Source organism: Triticum dicoccoides, chromosome 5B (assembly GCF_002162155.2).
Source record: "Triticum dicoccoides isolate Atlit2015 ecotype Zavitan chromosome 5B, WEW_v2.0, whole genome shotgun sequence".
NCBI classification, from domain to species: Eukaryota; Viridiplantae; Streptophyta; class Magnoliopsida; order Poales; family Poaceae; genus Triticum; species Triticum dicoccoides.
In genome coordinates this window covers 137,824,431-137,842,156 of record NC_041389.1, presented here as the reverse complement: position 1 = coordinate 137,842,156, position 17,726 = coordinate 137,824,431, and the positions used below count along the sequence as shown (strand labels likewise).

At 49.7% G+C, this 17,726-nt stretch overlaps 1 protein-coding gene across 1 annotated transcript; it reads right to left on the bottom strand.

The window, feature by feature from the left end:
• Positions 1-5,841: 5,841 nt before the first annotated feature.
• Positions 5,842-17,022, bottom strand: LOC119307842 (trafficking protein particle complex II-specific subunit 130 homolog). The gene is made up of 21 exons (XM_037583931.1): positions 16,813-17,022; positions 15,945-16,174; positions 15,638-15,819; positions 15,214-15,397; positions 15,005-15,095; positions 13,490-13,650; positions 13,011-13,100; positions 12,724-12,885; positions 12,434-12,495; positions 12,255-12,345; positions 9,878-10,029; positions 9,550-9,766; positions 8,776-9,321; positions 8,369-8,581; positions 7,786-8,170; positions 7,611-7,701; positions 7,448-7,532; positions 7,065-7,248; positions 6,548-6,828; positions 6,355-6,445; positions 5,842-6,250 (listed from the first exon to the last, which is right to left on the bottom strand). The coding sequence occupies exons 1-21, from the start codon at positions 16,874-16,876 to the stop codon at positions 6,075-6,077; spliced, it is 3,738 nt and encodes a 1,245-aa protein (XP_037439828.1). The 5' UTR covers positions 16,877-17,022; the 3' UTR covers positions 5,842-6,074.
• Between the last annotated feature and the right edge of the window lie 704 nt (positions 17,023-17,726).

The following is a 17,726-nucleotide window of genomic DNA, read 5'->3' as shown; positions in this document are numbered from 1 at the left end:
ATCTAAAGGCAGTCGGTACTGCGTGTACCATGACCTCCACACCCACAAGACCAATGAATGTCAGGAGCTCAGGGCCATACGAGATGGACGTATCGGCCGACACCCCGACCGCAGCGACCGGGGCTATGGCCGAGGAGGAGGAAGAGGTGGAGGGGTGGGAAGACCGGGGCCCTGGCCAAGGGTGGCGTGACCGGCCTCGCGAGGACCGCTGGCAGGACCAGCCTCGCCAGGGAGGTTGGAGGGATCAGCCTCGCGAGGACCGCCCTCAAGGCAACGCATGCCTCCCTCCTCTACCACCGCCACAAAGGAGGAATGAAGACCATCACCAGGACGAGGGGGCTGGGGGCTTCCAGGAGCCGCGCGCAATTGCTTGCATCCTGGGCGGCGCTCAGGCCCCAGCCTCTCAGCGCATCTTCAAGCAGTTTGCTCGCGAGGTGAATGCAGTCCTCCCCAAGCTTGAGGCCACGCGTCCTCTCAAGTGGTCTGCGTGCGCTATCACGTTCAGCTCAACGGATCAGCTCAAGTGTGCGGCAACGGCCGGGGTCCTCCCGATGCTTTGTTCCCCAATCATCAGCAATGTGCAAGTCACCAGGACCCTCATCGACGGCGGAGCTGGGCTCAACGTCCTATCCGTCAAAACGTTCAACAAACTCCAAGTGCCATACGATCAGCTTCAGCCAACCAAGCCTTTCTCAGGAGTCACTGATGGTTCCACTGTTCCAATAGGGCAAGTTCGTCTTCCCGTCACTTTTGGGCAGCGCAACAATTACGGCACCGAGCTCATTGACTTCGACGTCGCCCACATTCGCCTGCCGTACAATGTCAGTGACTCACCATGGCTACAATGTCTTCAAGATGCCAGGAAGCGGTGGAATCATCACAGTGCCTTGCGAGGAGAGGGATGCAGTGTGCTCTCTTGAGCGTGCCTTCCAGGCCGCGGCAATCGAAGACCCAGATCACAGGAGCGGGAGGCTCCCTGAGGCGGTCCCTAAGAAGAAGAAGGCTTCGCCTGGCCCAAGCGCTCGCGAGGCAGGCGCCTCCGGAGGCGCCGCGTCAGGACCCATGCCCATTCAAGGGGCACCACCCTCTGCCGCATAGGAAGGCGCGCCCAGCGCCCTCCTCGGGCAGGGCTTGGGGGCTCTCTTCTGGAGGGCCACCGACCTCGCCAAGGTCACAAGGGAGGCGCTCGGACACCACTTGGAGGCGTGCTTCAAGGCATGTTTTCCTCAGGAAGGTATAAGGCAGGGAAGGCAAAACCACCAGGAGTTCATCGCAAGGAACATTCAAGAGCTACAGGAGTCAAGAGTCATGCGTGGTAGTCACCGCCTACCCGCCGCAGCCCCACATCCCGGCAAGGATGGTGGGCTGCGCGTCTGCATTGACGTACCGGGGCTCAATCGAGCCGCGTCTCGGGAGCGCCTCTGGCCTTCACGCGTGGGGCGTTGTGAGGGCCCACCTCACAGCTACGTTCACATGCCCTTCGGCCTGCCGAACGCGGCTGTCGCCCACCAGCGCCTGGTGAGGAGCATCCTGGAAGCTCAGGTGGCCAGGCACCGCGCGTCCGTGGAGGAGATGGAGATGGACCTCGAGGAGCCGCCCGGATCCTCAGAGCCTCCCGAGGCTCTGGGCTCCGAAGGCTCATGAGGAGCGGCTTCTTCACCACGCGTCGTCAGCTACTCCGACACTCGCTCTACAATGGTACCAGGTGACATCTTTTTAAGTTTTATCTTCAGCTGGGAGCGCCCGCAGGGCCGCATCATTCCCAGGTCGCGTGGGTCCGTCCCTGCGGCATGCATCCGTTTTGCTTAATGTTTTTCATCTGCTTTGTTGGGGGCGCCCTTCGGGCTGCATTATCCCCAGGCTGCTCGGGCCAGACCCAGTGGCGTTTACTTCCATGCATCTATCTAAATGGATTAGCTCCTTCATGCTTAACCTTCTCGACTTAACCGCCTGCTCGATTGACATCTACCTTTAGAGCCGCTCGCTCTAGCACGGCACTTGCGCACGGGCCCGCCCCTGCAACTCCGAAAAATCTGAGCAGCCGAGCTCTGGCTGCGGCAGCCCCGCGAGGCGCCACCTCACCAGGCTCTCAGTGCCCCAATCACTCCCTCGGAGCGACCAATGGCTAGCTGACAACCGTGACGGCAGACCTTGTTTCCCCACGTGGTTGATATGTAGGACCCGCTCCAGGAGTAACGATGGTGGCATCGCGAGCCTTCTTCTCCTCCTCTTCGGCACGACCCACTTGCACGTTAAAAGGGGGGCGCCTGAGCATCGCGACTCATGGGCTCTTACTGTCTCTCCGGCCCTCACCCCCTGGCCTTGACCCACGGCATCGCGACCTGTCATACCAGCGGCGGCTGAGCTCGCACGAGGGCCAGGACCTGAGGACGTAGAGAATTAAGGGAAGCGCGGGGGAGAGGGAAAAGCTCGCGAGGGCCTAACCCAGCAGCACCTCAGTTGCCGTCGCGTAAGCCCGACACCTCAACGGAAACTACCCCAAGCCTACGAGATAAGTCACGCGAAAACTGATCCGACTCAGCGCTTAACCCTCGCCTACTGCAGCTCTGTCACGGCAACACTGCTTGCCTTTCTCGCCCAACGGAGGCTGCTTGAGCGCTAAAGGGGACCTCCTGAGCATCGCGACTTAGGGGCTCTTACTGGACCTTGGGCCGCTCACCTCCTGGCCTTGACCACGGCATCGCGACCTGGCATACCAGCGACGGCTGAAGCCTGCCTGGGGATCGGGACCTGTCAGCGTAGAGCACCAAGCCCTCATGAGGAAAGAAAGGGGGAGCCAAGCCGGGACAGGACAAGCATCTCGCGTTAATTCGTCATGAGGATATAATATTCATAAAAGACGTGGCCAGCGCCTTACATGCCCCCGCTGGGTGGTACTTCGATTCCTCGCAGGAAACAAAGGGTGCTAATCCTAAGGAGCGCTAACTACGCACGCCTCCACGGGAGACGCCATCATGAACAGTGGACCGTCAGGCACCGGCGCCAACCCCATCCAGATCAGTGGCGTTGGCGACCTGACGAGCCTGCCCTGCTCCGAGCGCGACGCGAGCTAGGGGGCTCGTAGCTGTCTTCGCTCGTCTCCGGGGTCGCGTGAAGCTCGGCGGAGTCGTTGGGTCCTCCAGCACCTTCGCCGCCGCTGAAGGAGCTGCTGGGGGAGCGATTGGCGGGCCAAGTACTCGCTACGGCGATGCCCCGGCTGCCTTTCTCAGGGCAGCACTCCAGCCAGCGTCCTTCTGCGTCGAAGACTTTGAAGAACATCAGGGAGGCGCCATCGTAGACGAGGTGGATTACGAGGGCGTCCCCTGTCCGGCAGACCCGGGCGATCTCGCCCCAGCCGCGGGTCATGTAGACCTCGCCTGGAGCGACGACCTCGACCTCCGCTCCAGTCGCCGGGGTGCCGCAGTCAGCGTGCTGCAGCCAGAGCTCAAGGGGTCCCCTCGGCGGGATCTCAAAGGCGAAGGAGGGAGGAAGGCGAACCCAAGACCGAGGAGCCATGGCGGCATGGAGCACAAGCTCGCGAGAGGAGCCCTCGGCGTGGACTCCAGGAGGAACGACGCGTACCGCCGTAACCCGCCGCCGGCTGCGGCGGCACCGGCAGTGCCGCTCGGCGCCTTCTTCTTCAGGGCCCCCGATCCGAGCATACAAGGGCAGCGGGAACCTCGGCGGTGGCCGCTCGTACCAGGGCCTCGATGCCTCCTGTCGTGCACACTCGTCTCGGCGACGGAGGACTAACCGCTTCTTCGGCGGAAGCGGGTCAGGACCCTCTCGAGGGGCCTTTCCCTTCTCCTCTGCAGAGAACCGACGGATTGGTGCCATCGGCGTGAGGTGGAGCGATGGCGAAGATGAAGAAGAGGAGGAGTAGTGAAGGGAGATGAACTGGAGCGACTCGCACCGTTCCGTACTTATAGCCGGAGGAGGCCAACCGTCGGCCTCCACGATTGCAGGTAATCATGACCCATCTTTGCATGCAGGGACTTGTCAAGTTGTGCGGTTGCCGAGGTGTCGTGGGGAAGCGGAGACGCCCACGTCCAATCAACCGCCACGCGGCGCCCAAGGCCGCAGGCTATTGGGGCCCGCGGCGCTTCGCACTTGCCCCTTCGCTTCTTTGCTAAGCCAAGTCCGGGCGCGCCTTGGGCCCGGGGGCTACTGTCGGCGTTCTGGGAACGGGGGTCCCCAGACTTGCCTGCCTGCGGCGTGGCTCAAGTGGGGGCCCAATGCAGCCCAGCTTCATCAGCTCAAGCTCAAGACCCTCGCGAGGGGCCAAGCCTCACGGGGCGGACGACAGGGAGCTTCCTCAGGAGCAGCCTCCTCAGGCGGGCTCGCGAGGAGGCGGAGAGGTCAAGGCAGGGCACCTCCCGAGGGGGCCGTGACGCAAGCCATGACGATCGGAGGCCAGGCGGGTGCCAGGCGGGCGCCGGCCTGCGACAAGACCAAGACCAGCAAAACGGCAGGATGGAGGTCATCGTGGAGCCCAGGGCGGCGTCACCGTCAGAGCCTTTGGCAGCCGAAGACCAACTTTAGTTAGGATAAGTGTACTAGATGTTCCCCTTCAAAATGGCCAATTGTTGGCGTCTTTCCCGCTCATTATTTGGGGAGAGGCCCAGGGCCTCGCTCTATAAATAGGACTAGCCACCACAAGGTAGAGGGATCTGTATCTGGAGATCGATCGGAGAGAGAGAGAGAGAGAAGCGACTGAACTCAACCAAGCAGTTCATCGCACCAGCTCAAGAACAGCCCCTCGCGAGGCTGTTCTCCCTTTGTACTGTTCATGATCAGCCCCTGAGGCAATCCACCACACCACACAATGGAGTAGGGTATTACACCACAGTGGTCTGAACCAGTATAAATCTCGTGTCCTCTGTATGTTCATCTTTCTTGCCTAGATCTTTGCGAGACTTCGAGACGTGAGCTGGTAGGGGAGAGATCTTCGTGCGCACCCCAGTGTTCGAACCTCAAGGGTCTGCCGGAACCCGAAATCCGACAGAAACAGAAAGTAAAACAAAGCACATGCTGTGTCGGATGATGAACAACGACACTCGGAGTGATGATAGCTGTTGGATGGAAGATCTACAACCCAGTCAACGGCTATCCTCACTGGAGAGCCACTGGATGGTAGATCGACGGCTAGGGTTGCTTCCGACACGCAGGAACAGGGGAATTCTTCAGAGCTGCACTTATCTAGCCTGACAGGTTTTAAAACTTTGCAAGACCACACAGATCCGAAGCACGGGGATCACTCCCGGAATTAAGTAATACGGTTCCGGTGTGGAAATCGTCCTGGTTGGTGGATTTGGTTGTTCCGAGTGCCGGCGTCAAGCCGGGATGGTACAATGGCACTGGTGCAGTGGAGTTTTGTCTCTTGGCTCGTTCCTCGTTGCAGCGACGCTAGTGGTTGCAGCGAAGCTGAGTGTTGTGCAGGTGCTGCCGTTGAGCTGGAGACCTTTCTGTAATATCCATTTTTCACATGGGTTCTTTCGCGCAAAACAAATTGCATGCCTTACTCAACCGTCTATTCCTTACAACGATTGTTGTTGCAAGAACAAGAGGAAGCGCAATTCAGAAAAAAAAAAAGAACTGGAGGAAGCGGCCACTTTGGGATTGGCGAGCAAACTTTCTGATTGCATACATAGTGTTGTCAGCCACAAAACTTACATCAAAAGCTTAACGAAGGAGCTTCTTCTGCTTGCTGAAACGAGAGCTCCTTGCACTTGCTTCATTCGACTTTCCTCGAAAACAAACCGTCTAGTGAGTAGCAGTGACAACTGACAAGGAAGAAAGCAAGCAGCTGTAATGCTAGCATTTTCAAAGGGCGACAGCACAAATGCAAATGTTTAGGGTTTACCCCCAACTCATTACTCAGGGCAATGCAAATGTTGAGGGTTAAACCCCCCAGCTCATCACAAGAATTCGGATTCGCACCTAGTCAATCAATATACACCGTGCATGTAACCTATAGAAAAAAGAATAGCCTCCAGGCAAAAACAGAACACCTTGTATCTCAAATGGTGGCCTCTATAAGTAGCTAACGTAATGGCACGGAGATGGCTCATGAATCAAGCCGGTATGCAGTAGGAGGTGCTGAGAGTGGGAGGAAGCACGCACACCAGGTGGGGACCTGCCGGATTGCAGCTGATATTCGCATCGCCTACGTCGGGCAGGCCTAGCTGGGGCGGGTGTACATACCCCGACACCAGCGGGACACATGTCACGGCGATCTCGATCCTTGATCCTGTGGGTAAAATGGATGCCTACTGTTACATTGGTGCACACGATAATTGTGAACTGGCGCTAAAATAAAGATGGACTGAACCGCAGATGTGTCTAGATCCTAACCTTGTGTTTCTGAGAATGAAATGTGACCGCTTTTCCTCCCAGCAACCATCCAGTTCTGTGGATTAGCGTCCACCTGATAAAGTATTTCATCCTGCGAAATAGAATTCGAGCAGCTATGAAGAAATTTTCCAGTGGCATCTGCATAAAAGCAATGCCTGCTGGGAAGCAAAAAAGGAATGTTCTGCAGACTTACATCAGACAGAGATGCCTCCTCCAGGTCCTTCAGCCTTTCAACCCGCCATTTCATGTTGACTAATTGACCAACCCTCAGGCAATCAGTAGAAAACGGAAGGAATCCAACTGCCAGGCATGGATCTAGAACAGGGCGCTTCAGTTTGAGTGAAATCTTGAATAGAAGCTCTTCAGAATCATCAGGTTTAACAGGAACTGGAGAGTGTGCTCCGGTTGCTCGGTCACCGGATATCCCGTATTTAATATGCAACATGCTGTCAGCCTGTTCCAGCTCATCTAGGTCTGAAAATGTGAAAGTTCAAATGGGTGATTCATGTTTAAGATTAGTAGCTTAGAAAATGGAGTTTACGTTGGACATTGTTAGATGTTCATTGTGGCAACCAAACTATACTTTTCATGGTTAGCTTTGCCATAATGAAGTATACAACTCATAGTCGTAGCAAGGAGTAACAGACGTGAGCAATCATTTATTGCAAGTCAGCTTAAGATGAGAAGTGGACTTCCTAGAGAAGACATACCTTTTGTGCCACTTAAACGTATCACAAACAAGATTCCAGCTTTGGAAGAAGGAGCAATAACCAGAGGGAACAAACTCGAAGTCGGACGTCCATCTCCCTTGCCTAGGTGCTCAAATCCAGCTTGTAGGTTCAATGATACATCCTTTACATGCAGAGTAGCCTTCACTTCAGAATGCAATATTACCTGGACACGAAATAAAACATAAAATTGGGATCCAATAATCCAAAAGAAATTAGTACCAATTGATACATGCATTTGTTCAACTACGTTATTAGAGCTACCAGCATTGTTGCTGACACCTAATACAAGATGAAGAGCATATTTTATGTGCCTTTTTTTGAAAACGTATCAGCTAACAATTGTGTAAACATGAGAACTGTACCTGCAGAAGTAGAGTTCCATCATTGCACTTGTCAACAACACGTGTGCTCACATGGAATGGATTAGTGAAATGTACGGCAATGGTCCTGGAAAGCAATCACAATGGTATTTCTTTACTTGGCATATCTAAATAACGAAGTGAGAGCACAAATACTTGAGGGTACCTTTCAAATATTTGATTATGGAAAGCTCCAAATTCAAGCTTGAGAGCAATCATTCTCATCCCATCTACTATGCTATGTTTCTGAGGGGATGCTGAACAAATAAAGACACAACAAAAATGTCAAGTGACTGCCTGAAACACACTACTATACCTGATGTTATCTATTTCATACGAACCTGGGGATGTTCCCTTTGGGATTGTATCGTCGATAGCACGAACAGGGAACCAAACAAGAGTTGTCACGTCACTAGCCCAATCTGGCAGTTTTATCTTCCCATTTTCGATAGGAACCTTCTCAACACTTCCAGTATCAGTGGGCCTTGATAATGCCTTGGAAGCATCAATAGGACTAGAGTGCTCCCCGTCGCTTCTGTAACTTTCTATCTCAATCATCTGAGACTCCTCGATTTTTAGTTCAGCACCGGCATCTATATGCAGTATGCCACCTTTCAAAGAATAGTCTATAGGCTTGACAATCAGCCCGATCCACTGGAGTTCATTCATAAGCAACGCAGATGATACAGCAGGAGTAATATCAACCAAAGCTCTCGGTTTTCTCACCTAGAGTGAACGCACACGCACAAAAAGTGAGACAGACCCGATAAAACGCACACACACTACATATAAGAAAGGTTTATCCTGTTATTTTAAGTGTGCCTATTTATAATTTTGGAAATAATGCTAGCTGACTTATGGTAAGTTGACATGATTCACAAGGGCTGATTTGTCATAATACTCCAGCTAATTTTAATGCATTACCTTCAAAACAGGTCTTGTTGGCTTCTCAAAGCTCATGAATTCATCAGTGTCCACTGGACCATCTTGAGAAAATCCATGTGATCTGAATGACAGCTTGCCAATCTGTCCAGTGAGAGCGCCCAACACATAGGAACCTGGCTTTTGAGGAGGAATGTCGAAGGTGATAATATTTCTACCAGGTACAAGAACACGTGCATCTGTACTCCTTATTGCCTGCATTACATGGCATCATTCATTGATTAGGTGACTGCAAAAAACATATGTGCAATTACTTCTGAAAGTTGTCCTACAATGATGAAACTGGATTTGAATTGGAAACATACTAGTGTATCAGACTAAACAAGAAGTCTACATCCCACAAGGAAAAAAAGAAAGTAATTGATAATGTAACAGCAAATTAACTGTACCTTAAGACCTTCATCTGCGCTAGAGAAAGCTGACAATCTTAAACTTAGAGACTCAAGTGTTATGTCATCTGGGAAGCCACTCCAAACTGCTACAGATAGTGTACCAGGATCACCATCACATAATTCTAATGGCGGAGCAGGATTTCCAGCGAATGTAATTAATGATGAAACATCAAGGGGTACAGGATGCCTCATTTCACTGTGAGCAAGCCGAACAACCTCTGACTGGAAAGCCTGCAGCTCTTTAGATGAAAACAAGCTACTCTCAAGAGAAAGTAACTTCACACAGGAAGCCAGATAACCAGCTTCGTCATTAAGAATCTTCTGGCATTCTGCAAGATCAGGAAGAACATCTGCCAACAGTTCTTCCCAGCCTTCTGCAGAATAGAGAGCACACACTTTCTCATAGGATTTTGCAGCCAGGTCGTAATTCCCATGCTTAAAAAATATAGCTGCAATCTCTCCATCAAGCACAACTCCATGTCTTTTCCACCAAGAGCGGTGATAATTGTCAGCTGCGCCTTTAGTAAGCTCCATATATCTACTCTGTTAACACAGAAACAAACACTGTTGCAGTTTTTGGGAAAATTTATATAAATAACATGATATTTAATTAGTGTCTCCAAAATTAATTAGTTCAACGAACTAATTTTAAAATAGATTAAGGGGAAATGAGCAGAATGGCAAAGTACAATTAAAGTATTCCAAAATATATATAACAGGATAGTAAGAAAAGAATCTATCATGGCGAGCTGTGGCTGAATAAATATACACCTCAAATTCTTCTGGTGATGAAAGTGACGTCATAAAATCAGGATCAGATATCGTCTGTTTCAATGCATGCTCAGCAGCAACATGAATTTCTGACAACCTCATGGGCCGATCAACTGGTAGAGAAGTCTCAGAGGTTGCTGGCCCAGACATAGTTCTTGTCATCAAGTTAGAAGAAGATTTGTTGGGAGAAAGTTTTGAATGTGCACCTAAACCTGAACTGTCCAGACAAAAATATACGCATATATGAATAAGACAATCCAACAGTTTATGCTGAAATTCCCACTCCAGATATAAATGCATCATAAATGGGAGAAATGGCTGCCCGTACCCATCAACTGAATCATATAATTCAGACAAATTTCCAACTGAAAGAAAAGCTCTACGCCTATTAGCTTCACGTAGAAGAGAAGAAGGTTCCAATGGCAGTGGTTTCCTCTGAATGTCAAAGAGCTTTTCTCTTGCTTTTGCTTGAAGAATTGTCTGCATAAGGAGAATATTTCACCACTTTAAGCCACAGTTTGCATTAAATATGCAATATAAGCAGCTAAACACTAGAAGCATTTTCCTTTGTCCAAGACCGAGGGAGAGCCTTAAAAGAATTCCCATATTCCGACTCCAGAATTTGGCATCTCCAGTTTCTTTTTTTATTATTCTACACCCAAATGCATAATTATACTAGTGATGAACCTGAAGTTTCCGTGTATGAAAAATTGCATGTTCACAGGAACAAAAAACTGAAAATGATATTGATCCCTAACATGGATGCATGGAATAGCATGTTCTATTTCCATATCCCATGCTTCATTTCATGCCATTTCGTACAGAAAGATTTGCCTTTTGAGCATACAATATTAGAGGAAGGGGCGACTAGATCTAGTGACTGATTTCTAACATGTTGATGTCGTCACTTCGCATGGGTATTGTTATGGCGCTGCTAGAAAGAGGGCGCGAGAGGGCCAGCCGGGAGCCTTTTTGCCCACGGCCGGGCAAGAGGGAAGGGATTTCCTTCTTGATTCTTGCTTGATTAGATTGATACATCTCCTCTTTTTATATAGAGAGGTTTACTTGACTCCCAAGCAAGGCTTACTTGACCCCTAAGCAAGCAACCCTTATCTCTAATTAACCCTAAGACTAACGGGCTATACCGCCAGCCCAGGCCCATTACGTACTCTAACACTACACCCCACCTGGACATGCAGCTTGTCCTCGAGCTGCAGCCTAACCAACTTATAACCATGACTCGACGCAACACAAACCTAACACCTAAAAACAAGCCTTTTACATATCGGCTTGTGTTATTACTCTCAAACTAAAATAGACTGGGACGCTTTATTTTGGACGTGCACGTGTAGAGCCACCTGGATCCCATGGACACCACCTGGACAAAAGGAGTGCATGTGTATGGCTGTTGGTCTGCACTGCACAGGGAAGAGTGGAGGGCTTGCGATGGAGAATGTCGAGGAGGGGTGCGCCCCCCCAACCGCCGATGTCGCAGACTTTGAGGTCGCTGCCCACGGGGAAAACAGCATGCCCGCCGCCCGTGGGGGAAACCGCATGCCCAAGATCCCCGACGCAGCTGACGAGATCGAGGTCCTTTGCGCAGCGAAGGGCAACTTGGAGGAGCGGCAGCTGCAGACCACGCATCTCCCGCACACGCCGATGCGCTAGGAGGCCGCGCGCAGCAGCCTGCAGCCTCACCGCCGCCGACACGTGGCGGGTAGCGATCCAAGACGGAAGCGGTGACTGCGGCGGTGGGGACTTGATTTGCTGGATGTGGACGCCCTGGGATGGCGGCGGCGCTGATGGGAACAAGGTCGTCGCAGTCCCGTCGTAGGGCATCCCATACTGGGCGGCGGAGCTGACCGGCGATGGCTGCTGCGGTGTCGCGCCGGGCAGCGGCAGCGGCTGCTGCGGCAAAGCGCCGGGCGCGGCGGAGGCTGCTAGGAGCGGCGGCTACCACTGCAGCCAGGGCTGGGCGGTGGTGGCGATGGATGGCAGCTGCAGCGGCCCGGCGAAGGCCGCCTGGTGCGGCGGCTGCCACGGCAGCCACGGCGACGCGGGGGTGGCGATGGGCGGCGCAGCCGGGGGCGGCCCGTAGGACCCGGCCAAGAACATGTGAATCTCCTGGACCGCCTGGGTTAGGTCCCGCAGCACCCCGAACACCTCCTCCGGGGTGAGGACGGCGGATCCCGGGCGCGACGGAGGATCCCGGCGCGGGCAGGAGCGGGGCGACGGTCGTGGTGGTCGGCAGAGGCGACGAGGTGACCGGCAGCAGAAGAGACGGGCTTGGCGGCGGTGAAGACATGATCGAACCGAAGCTAGCTGATACCAAATTGTTATGGCACTGCTAGAAAGAGGGCGCGAGAGGGCCAGCCGGGAGCCTTTTTGCCCACGGCCGGGCAAGAGGGAAGGGATTTCCTTCTTGATTCTTGCTTGATTAGATTGATACATCTCCTCTCTTTATATAGAGAGGTTTACTTGACTCCCAAGCAAGGCTTACTTGACCCCTAAGCAAGCAACCCTTATCTCTAATTAACCCTAAGACTAACGGGCTATACCGCCAGCCCAGGCCCATTACGTACTCTAACAGGTATGGCCCAATTATTAGACCACATAAGAGCGAAATAGACTTTTGATGCAAAAGAACCAAAAAATGCAGATGAAACCTAATAAGAAGGCATGATACAATGCTGAAAAATGCTTGCCTTCTCCTTTGCCATTACTTCTGCCGACGAATCAGGTGGAATCAAAGGCCAAGTAGCTGGCTTTGGCCAAGATAGCATGCTTAATGAGGCACTGCAGGTACATTAAACATGTTAATTCGAACGCAAAACTCGATGGAAGGGTGAATTCAGAATATAAAATAGTGACATTGATCTTATACCTGTTGACTGGACTTTTTTCTATTTCAACCCCATAACCAATCAAATAAGCAAGCCTCATAAACTGCCATATCCATCAAGAGTAATATGTAAGCAAAGAGTTTTGCATGTTTTCAGCGAATTAGTCAAATATAGTCCAAAAGATAAGCAAGAAGGAGTTGATGGCACATTTAATCTGATTGCGGCAAGAAGCTAATAAACCAACAAAACACAAAACAAGAACTGCATTCTCTAGTGCCCATTTGAACTTCAAACCATTACAAAGTGCAGACAGATGATTATTAAAACTTGCCTTAGCACGACAGAGAGAATAAAGGTCACCCTGAAGACGATAGAACTCCTTCTCTGAATCAATAGCAACAACTCCACCATCATATTGTGTACTTGTGGATTTAATTAAACCCAAACAAGCAGTTATCACCCATACTTCGCGAAAACAAAAGGGTAGTGCATTCTGAAGGAAAAGGGAAAACACATTCAGGATTACTAAACAAGTAGTATTTTGCAAAGGGTGATAGTCTTCCTAGAACATATTTAATTCTTGGCAAGGAGAAATATAGTGAAGCCATGGTTACATACCTCATGCACGGCTAGCGTCTTGGAAAAGCTGACAACAAAAGCATATCCTCTTGCAGCAACCTCAACTGGTCGAGACAGTTTAAATAATAACTGAAAAGGTGAAATAAAATAAATGATAAATACAATATTTAATTGTAAGTTGTCGTAGAACCATTAATAATGAATTGTATAAAAAACAAATTTAGCATAAATTAAAACGCCAGGGGTTGTAGTTCTATATGACAAGATCCATTTGAGCACAACAAGAACATGCTCCTCTCCTAATTAATTAAATAAGTGTCATGCTTGACTGCTTGTGCTATATTACAAGTAATTATTATTGTTTCATGCTCCTCTCCTAATCGTAAACATTGTGTAACTCTAGTTGCTACAAAATAAAGCAATAAATCGAGGTACTTTCATACTTACATAAAATACTAAGCAGTTGTACAATATTGCACAAACTATTTCAACAAACGAATAATCCATTATGCACATACCTTGGCCTGGCAAGCAAATATGTATTGCCTAAACTCAAATTCCCTGAACACGTCATCCTGAACAATCTGGGTCAACGCTTTGAACCCTGGATTTAGCAGCGCAGCCTGATCATCACCAGTATCCAGTCCTCCAAATTCTCGAGGTTTCCCTGGGAGATTTACTGCATCCATGCAAACAAAATGATATGGACACTAATGAGCAAACTATCTTATAAAATACATATACAGGAAACTTAATATTCCAAAAAAGTCTGGCAGCACGGGTAAGCTTTATGTCAAAACGTAGCACTCTTTCTTTTCTTAACATAGAAGACAAGGAATTAGTTGATGACATCACCATTATAGTATTTGAAGCAAAGAAAAGCGTGCCAAAGAGTCAGCAAATAAATAGTTACTCACAGTCACCTCCAGAAAGAACAAGCAAGCTTCCACAAACAGATCTATAAGTTTATGGTTGGAAATAATGTCAATCATTTATAATCATATTTGATCTTCATGCTACTCTGTTTCATTTTACTTTGCATATTAGATAATTTACGCATACCTAGGAGGAGTTAAGAGGGGCTGTTTAGGCTTCATGCATTGGCTCATGGAGCCACTGGTCATATGCTCATCCGTACATTGGCTCATTATTCCTCGGTGTCCTAATAAGCAATGTCTAACTAACTGATCATCACTGGTCATCTATAAGAAGCTCAGTTCAATGTCTCTATATAGTAATACAAATTCAGAAACCTCAAGGCAAACTACTTCTAATCTACGGTCCATACTACATGTGCCATAAATGAGGAACCTGTGTTGCACTTCTGTCAGCACAATTTAATGTTAGCCTATGGAAATGAGAACTGTTCCAGATTCATATTGGGGTCAACATTATCGGAGAAAGCAACAAGATGACACTGGCGCATAAGAACCAACTGGCTGGACACAACCGGAATCAGACCTGCAAAGGGAGAGCACTGCTGCACTGCAGGCAGATTCTACCATGACAGACTACAACTCGAAAAATACAGCTCGTGTTTGAGAAGGACTGTTTGGACTCTTCTAAACTGGATTCGCTCCTAATCTCTCCCCTGGACTCTGGCCTAACTTTTCTTGCCAGGATGTCTGCCTAGTTCTCGAACTTCTGCAATGGTATATAGGTCAGTTAGCATTGCACATTTTATTCTCAAGCAACGATAAAAATCCATCTTCCCCAAATTCTCTTCGGTACCCCTATAACTCTCCTGCGCTATTTTTTTCTGTATTGCCACCAGCAGTGGCTAACCACCACCATTAGCCTTGGCTAACGTTGTCCTACCCCTACAAACTACAAAGCAATCACATACACCTTATGAATAGATGTATGGAGTTACTCTGAGTTCATGAAAAAACGCATGACTCTTGAGTCTTGATCACCTTACACTGAACCCTGATATATTAGAAAGAAAATCCTTTGATGATGCAAGTTTAATTAGAGATGAAGCTCAAAACTCAATGCAACATAACTGCCCCAGATCAAAGTTGAAGAAAAACCTGATTCTGAATAGCATAGTTCAAGCTCATCATATTCACGGAGTGAATCTTCATGAAGATTAGTCACCTCAAACATAAATGCCAAGCTTTCCTGAACAAATAAGAGTGTAAGCTCAAGAAAGCCACACAAACGTAAAGGAACACAGTGCCACTGAGAATGAAATAAGTAACAACAATTGATAAGCACTAGAAATGGTCCCATTGCTAACCTTCAGAATAAAAAAGTTGCAGAAGTTCCATACTGGTGTGAATCGCTGCTCACTTAACCTGCGGTTTTCCTCTTCATAGAACTGAACCCTTCTATCCAATGTGTTTCTTATGCAGTCCACCATTTTCGAGTCAAAATCGTCCCAGAATTCATCATCAGGTCCATGAAGATCAAATTTGCAGCACCTATATCATAGGTGGGCATTTTAAATTTGCATGTAATTAAGTATTATTTGCAGTAACATCTGAACCGAGAACCCCAAAAGGAGTTCCTTGAGAATTCATAAATGGAGGCATCCTCATAAAAAATTCAATGCAAGATGACAGGTGACGCATGTTGCAGTCAAACAACAAATACATACAAATATTCAGCACACAGATATGAGTGTTGCCAACTCGGATATGGAGACGTGGCAAAAGAAATACCTTTCTCTCTTTTTAGTGTTGAAATCGGCCTCAAGCCTAGCGTATACTTTCTTTGCCATCTTAGTTGCTTGATCATTGCTAGGATGGGCCTTCGACACAAATACAATGAACCATTCTCTCTCATCATTTTGCACAATTAATTTGAGGCGGGGCTTAAGAATGGTCTTGAACTCATCAAGATCCTGTACATTTCATATATATGAAGAATGGCAAAAAGTCATGGTCCATTTGAAAAGTGATGTTATCTAAAACTAGAATCAGGAAGAGCAGCATGCAACATGATATTTAAAAATGTGGAGAGAAGTACCTCGCAAGTAACAAGAACAACAGTAGCATATGGTTCGCGAAACCAAAACAAGTATTGTTCTTGCGGAAATCGACTACGCAGCCTTGAATCAGTTGTCTGTATAAACTCAGCTGGTAGGTTTTCCACTAAAACGGGGTTCCTCGCCTTGTTATTGAGACAGGCTTTCTTGACTGGCAAGCGTTGCTCAAAACTATCTTTGACGTTGAGCCACAAGTCACTCACATCCTCAACTGTTACAAAAGATTATTTGCTGATGATAAGGAATTTATACAACAAATACACAAATTTGATCTCGCATTTTGTCAGCATGTGTGGCGAGGAGCTAAAGTAGTTGTGTTAGTCAACTTTTATTGTATAACTCCGGACTATACCAATGGCAATCTGCCTGTCCAACACTGCACAGGTGCGTGCAATTTGAGATAAATTTCATATGAAGCAGGTTTGTGCCAATATGCTGGTGCATTATGTGGTTTCCATGCAGATTGTTTGGCCACATTGGAAATTGGAGACAACACTCATTCCCCCATTAGCTTAAGCACAGCGAACCTTACTTGTCACTAGTTGAGATGCGACCAGCAGGAAGCAAAACACAACCCTCCAGCCCTCACACCACCATGAATATCACTCAACAGGATGTCACAGCAAGCCCGAGACCACCATTTCAGCTATATTATCTAGAAATATCACCATTTCATCTCCAATTGCCGCCCGATCGGGCGCAACCCTCCCGCGTGGCCCCGAGATCACGCGGGCCGGCTGCGCAGATCGCGCTATTCTGCGAGTCGCGGCAGCGCACGGGAGAGCGCGGTTCATGGTAGGTATGGGATCCGAGGGGTTAGGAGTAGGGTGAAGAGAGGAGGTGGCATACCGGCGATGACGATGCGGTCCGAGGAGGACTTAATGGTCTGGAACTGCGCCAGATAGTTGGCCATGGCCGCAGCCGGCGCAGGGGCAAGGAGATAGCTTCGGCGCTGGGGCTACTGCTCCATGCGGCGAACGTTCCGACGCCGGAGAGGTCGCCGGAGACAGGGACAAGGCGGGGGAGTGGCGAGATGCGGAGGGGAGGGGGAGTGGTGGGGGAGTTGAGTTTGGTGGAGACGACAAGGCGGCAGGCGCTCAAACGGGTCGGGTCGGGTCGGGTGCGAAGCGGGCAAGTGGCTTAACGGGGCGGAGAGGCCGTCGAGGTGGGCGAACTTCGTCGGTCAGAGCATCACACCCGGCCATCTCAAACCCGCCTTAAACACGTGGACTGACCACCCGATCAGTGACTGATCAACAAAAACCGACCTGAAAGCCTCAAGCTGATCGGCATCCTTCATATCCAGTTCAAATATAGGCGAATATAAGAAGACCCAGGCGCGACCAGACGTGTCCGTCACGTCGGACTGACGATTATTCCCCACGGAATCGCCCGGAAACCCGGCGGTCCGATGGACGTCTCCTTCGATGGGGGTGTGAATGACACCGCCCTGACTCGCCACCCGAGGCCAAATCCAGCTATTTAAGTCGGTCGGCGTACCCCAACCCTAGCCACATCCACCTCCTCCCTCTCTGCACCGCCAGCCCGAGCCCATCCACCTCTCTCCCGTTCCGCCACTCTTCCCACGCCGTTTGGCTTCGACATGGCCCGCAAAAGAAGAAGACGTATGCTCTGCTCATGCCGGAGCGTCGTTTGCAGATTGAGGAGGAGATCCGGACAAGGTGTGTCGCCCGCATCGCAGCCGGTCTGCATCCGGACTCGCTGTAGCCGTATGAGGAGGAGGAAGAGAAGCGGCAGACGGC

Excerpts from the sequence above, each read along its gene's own strand:
- LOC119307842 (XM_037583931.1), bottom strand. The coding sequence starts at position 16,876 with ATGGCCAACTATCTGGCGCAGTTCCAGACCATTAAGTCCTCCTCGGAC. Across the intron at positions 15,398-15,637 it reads AACACTAAAAAGAGAGAAAG|GTGCTGCAAATTTGATCTTC; the intron begins GTATTTCTTTTG and ends CCTATGATATAG. Across the intron at positions 12,346-12,433 it reads GAAAAAAGTCCAGTCAACAG|TGCCTCATTAAGCATGCTAT; the intron begins GTATAAGATCAA and ends ATGTACCTGCAG.